The following is a 4,935-nucleotide window of genomic DNA, read 5'->3' on the forward strand; positions in this document are numbered from 1 at the left end:
TGGCAAATACACAGAGTAGGGAGATTGGTCGGTAGTTTTTTATATCGTGCGCGGGACCACTTTTGTATATAGGCACAATAACCGCCCGTTTCCAAAGCCTTGGGAAAGTACATAGTTCGAGGGAGAGGTTGTATATATGGGTGAGAACGGGTGTTAAAATATCAGCGCAGCCCTTTATTATAAACGCGGGGATACCATCCACTCCGGTGGAAAATTTGACTGGTAATTGGCGAATAGCATTGAGAATATCATCAGATGGGATTATTTGTGAACAATAACGGACGGAGTCGACCCCAGGGTAATCAAGCCCACAGAGTAAATTAGAGTCGGTTCCGTCTACCGATATGGAAGCAAAATGAGGACCAAAATAATAATAATAATAATAATAATAATAATAATAATAATAATAATAATAATAATAATAATAATAATAATAATAATAATAATAATAATAATAATAATAATAATAATAATAATAATAATAATAATAATAATAATAATAATGAAATGAAATGAAATGAAATAGATTTTTAATGTCTATATAAAAAACTAAACATGTAGTTCACGAGAATATAGACAGACATCATAAATTAACAATACAATATTTACAGAAAATGCTTTTGTAGTTATATACATGAGAGAGAGATTAACAATGTACTAGCGAATATTTTTGATCGGTACTGAAAATATATCTATTGTATGGGAATATTTATTATACGTATTCTGAATGCGATTAATTGGATTAAGAACTTTCATAGGTACATAAAATGTCACGGTATGACGGAGAGAATTGGGAATTAAAAAGTTAAGTTTTGCGACTAAGTCGCTTAATTTAATCTTATTATTAATTAATTTAGAAAGAAATTTAATATCAGTTATTTCAAGTAAGTGGGCTAAAGATGGAAGGCCAAGACTAATTAGTAACAATTGATAATCATAAGTGAGATTTCGCAAGAAGAACGTATGGGCGTATAATATAAATTTCCGTTGAACCGATTCTATTCTTTGTCGTAAATAGGAACTACAGCCACTCCATGCCAATGAACCGTAAACAAGTCGCGATCGTACTAGACTGAGTAATAATAATAATAATAATAATAATAATAATAATAATAATAATAATAATAATGAAATGAAATGAAATAGATTTTTAATGTCTATATAAAAAACTATACAAGTAGTTCACGAGAATATAGACAGACATCAAAAGATAGCAATACAATATAATTACAGAAAATACACTTTTTACATATATACATGGGATTGAGATAAACTTTGCACTAGCGTATATTTTTAATCGGTACGGAAAATATATCTATTGTCTGGGAATATTTATTATACGTTTTCTGAATTCGAGTAATTGGATTAAGAACTTTCATAGGTACATAAAAAGTCACGGTATGACGGAGAGAATTTGGAATTAAAAAGTTAAGTTTTGCGAGTAAGTCGCTTAATTTAATCTTATTATTAATTAATTTTGAAAGAAATTTAATATCAATAATTTCAAGTAAGTGGGCTAAAGATGGAAGGCCAAGCCTAATTAGTAACAATTGATAATCGTAAGCGAGATTTCGCAAGAAGAACGTATGGGTGTATAATATAAATTTCCGTTGTACCGATTCTACTCTTTGTCGTAAATAGGAACTAGAGCCACTCCATGCCAATGAACCGTAAACAAGTCGAGAACGTACTAGACTGAGGTAGAGCAGTTTAAAATGTTTTAACGATCTTAGAGATCGACATAGTTTTAAGGAAACGCCTAAAGTTCGGCGACAGCGATTAACTGTAATCGCCACGTGCTCATGAAAAAGCAAGGCACGATCAAAATTAACGCCAAGATCATTCACCTGTAATTTTTGAGGGATAGTAGTATTTGCAATGGTGTATGTATTACAGATTTCTCTGCCCACTCTCCTCGTGAAGGTCACCTGAGTCGATTTGGTAGGGTTAATTGGCAGGTTATTGGCGTCACACCATAAAGCAATAGCGTGCAAGTCACTTTGGAGTTTAGTGCAATCTTCGCGAGAGGTAATAGTTTTACAGATTTTATGGTCATCCGCGAACGCGATTAGCATGGAGGATTGAACTGAATATTGTAGGTCATATATATATATATTGAACAATAAAGGGCCCAAGGATGAACCCTGTGGCACACCGCAAGTTATAGGGTAAGTAAAAGAGCTTAAGACACCATTACATTTAATCATGTTAGTTCGCTCACTCAAGTATGAGCGAAACCACCCAATAAGTTCACTGCCTACTCCCAAGATTCGCATCTTATCCAATAGATAAGGATGCGAAACACGGTCGAAAGCTTTAGCCAGGTCGAGATAGATGACGTCGACCTGGCCACGATTTTCCACCAACGGGGCTACGTAATTCATGAACACAGCATGATTCGTGTCCACACTCCTACCCGGTACAAAGCCATGTTGACTTTCAAATGGAAAAGCACTGAACCACACTTGCAGTTTAGCATGTACGAGCATGTCAAATAATTTAGCAAGGGTGCATAAGAGAGAAATTGGACGATAATTTTTAACGTCGCATGCAGAGCCCGATTTATAAATGGGGGAAACCACCGCTTGTTTCCAAATAGTGGGAAAGATCTTTGTACTTAACGATAAATTATAAATATGAGCAAGTGCTGGCAGTAATATGTCGCCGCAACCCTTTATAATAAAAGCCGGTATCCTATCTGTACCTGTAGACAACTTATTGGGCAGCTTTAAGATTGCTTTGTAGATGTCATTTTGTGTGAAAATAATTGAGGACAACGGGTGATGTTCAGTATTGGACGAGTCATAAATGTAACGATCATGGGAAGGCGTGTTATCAATTGAAATACGCGAGAAATGATCACCGAAATGAGTGGCAAGTCTGTCTGTGTCAGTAATCATTTCGTTATTAATCTTGAGGGAGATATGATGCGTCTTATTCTTAATGTTCCCATTGACGAAACTCCAAAATTTCTTAGGGTGGGCCAATGCTTCCTCACAAACACGTTTACTCTCAATATTTCTGTCACGCTTTGCAAATCGTCTAACTAAAGCCCTTTGTTTTTTATATTTTATAAAATCAGGTAGGAAAGCAGAACGCTTATATTTTCCAAAGTAGTACTTCTTTCTACGTATAGCAGAACGCAATTCAGAGGAATACCACTTAGGAAACGCAGACGAACTATTACCAATCTGCATAGGTATGGCAGCATCCATAGCGCACTTTAAATAACGTGTTAACATGGTAGCGCAAAAATTAACATCCTGGGAATTTAAAATGGTCAGCCAATTGGAATCGCGCAAAGTGGTGTAGAGTTGGTAATAGTTCCCTTTCGTAAACTTATAAAATTTTTCCGGCTTGTTAGGCTGAGGACATGACGGAATCGCATACTCTACCAGAAAGGGAGGATGAAAGGCATCCGGGGCAACAAAAGGATCACACAATGATAAAATATCTAAGTTATTAACATTGGCTAGGCATAAGTCCAAAATATTATCACAAGAGTTCTTTAACTCGTTAAATTGCCTGAGGTTATAATAGTAACATATTTCAAATATGTGACGCGCCTTATTTACAGTAGGGGTGGTGCAGCCCAGAGTGTCGTTAGTCGCCCAGTGCACACCAGGTAAATTATAGTCACCAAGAAGCAATAAATTAGTATCCTGGTCTGGTAAGTCCTGGAGAAGTCGTTGCCTAAACGTGGAGTAATTAGCGTCATTGGCCGATGGGGGAAAATAGACCGTACCGATCAAGAGGAACTCGTCGGAGCGCAACTTAACTTGCGCAAAGACGCATTCCGCGACGCCCTCAAGATCATGCCGCCTTATACTAACTAGTGACTTCTTAATGGCAATTAAGGCGCCACCACCCCGAACGTTTTTATATTCAAGATCCGGTCTATCTGCTCTATATACAATATAAGTATCAGGAAAATAGTTGGCATTAAAGTGTTCATGGTTAAACCATGTCTCTGTTAAACATATAATGTCAAAGTCAAGAGAAATCGCATTATCCATAAATTCACTAGCCTTGGTTCTTAAGCCGCGGACGTTCTGGTAGGCAATCGACAATGTCATTATTGCTGGATCGTTGGAGACGACGGAGGGAGCTCACTACTGTGCTTGTACGCATCACGGAGTGGCCCACCAAAGTCTGCGATTATACAATCCACAGGCCAGATATCAGGATCAGAGAGTCGGGAGAACTCATCTTCGTCTGAACAGGTAACATAAAAAGAGGAGTGAGAGGCGTTGGGATTTTTCGGCCGCAGACGGACGCACATAGCCGACTGAATTCCCTCGTCCTCAACAAGTGTTTTACACAAGTCAGAAGAAAGCAGAGTAGGGTCGAGCCAGCTAACGAATAGGGCCTTGCGTTGTCGTTGAGGCTGCCTACTCGCAGTTTTTATTTTAGAGTTTACCGCTGATCCCGATTTTGTTGGCTTGCGGACGCGCTGTTGTGGCTGAGATGTAGGTGGTAGAACCATGGACTGTGGTCGTGGTGGCCCCGAAGTTGCTGATGTAGAGGGTGGAAGCAATCCAAGCATAGGGAAATGTGTGGCGGCTGCAGTGTAGGAACGCCCCTGAGGGAGCGTCGGCGCAGTGTCACTCCGGATAGTAGAAGTGGAAGCAGATTCACGTAGCTCAGAAAGCTCCTTCCGCAGCTGTTTATTAGAGCTTGTTAATTCTGTGACCTGTGAATCTAAAGTCAGCACCAATGTTTCGAGGGCGTCCAATTTCTGAAGCATTTTGTCTAAAATAGAGTTCGGTTCCCGAGTTAGGCTGTCCGGGCGGAGCAGGTTAGTGAGTACGTCATTGATATCGTCAACGGAAGTGCATGTGCAGTGTGAGCAGGGTTGTTTAGAACCGAGCTTAAAGTCGCTGATGTCGTCGTTAGAAGCTGATGAGAGGTTGGTTTGCTCAGATATAGAGCTGA

The 4,935-nt window shown here is 38.8% G+C and overlaps 1 protein-coding gene across 1 annotated transcript in view; it reads right to left on the reverse strand.

Annotated features, from left to right (window-relative positions):
- LOC149640191 (uncharacterized) overlaps window positions 1-4,383 on the reverse strand; it is a 4,851-nt gene extending 468 nt beyond the window's left edge. The window contains exons 1-2 of the mRNA XM_089850652.1: window positions 4,281-4,383; window positions 1,692-4,215 (exon numbers count right to left, since the gene is read on the reverse strand). Of these exons, the coding sequence (XP_089706778.1) occupies window positions 1,692-4,076 (2,385 nt within the window). The 5' untranslated portion in view covers window positions 4,077-4,215; window positions 4,281-4,383. The remainder of the gene's footprint in view (window positions 1-1,691; window positions 4,216-4,280) is intronic.
- Between the last annotated feature and the right edge of the window lie 552 nt (window positions 4,384-4,935).

This window comes from Phalangium opilio, unplaced genomic scaffold (assembly GCF_054372755.1).
Source record: "Phalangium opilio isolate 3A_F unplaced genomic scaffold, DU_Popi_V2 ptg000093l_1, whole genome shotgun sequence".
Classification (NCBI taxonomy): Eukaryota; Metazoa; Arthropoda; class Arachnida; order Opiliones; family Phalangiidae; genus Phalangium; species Phalangium opilio.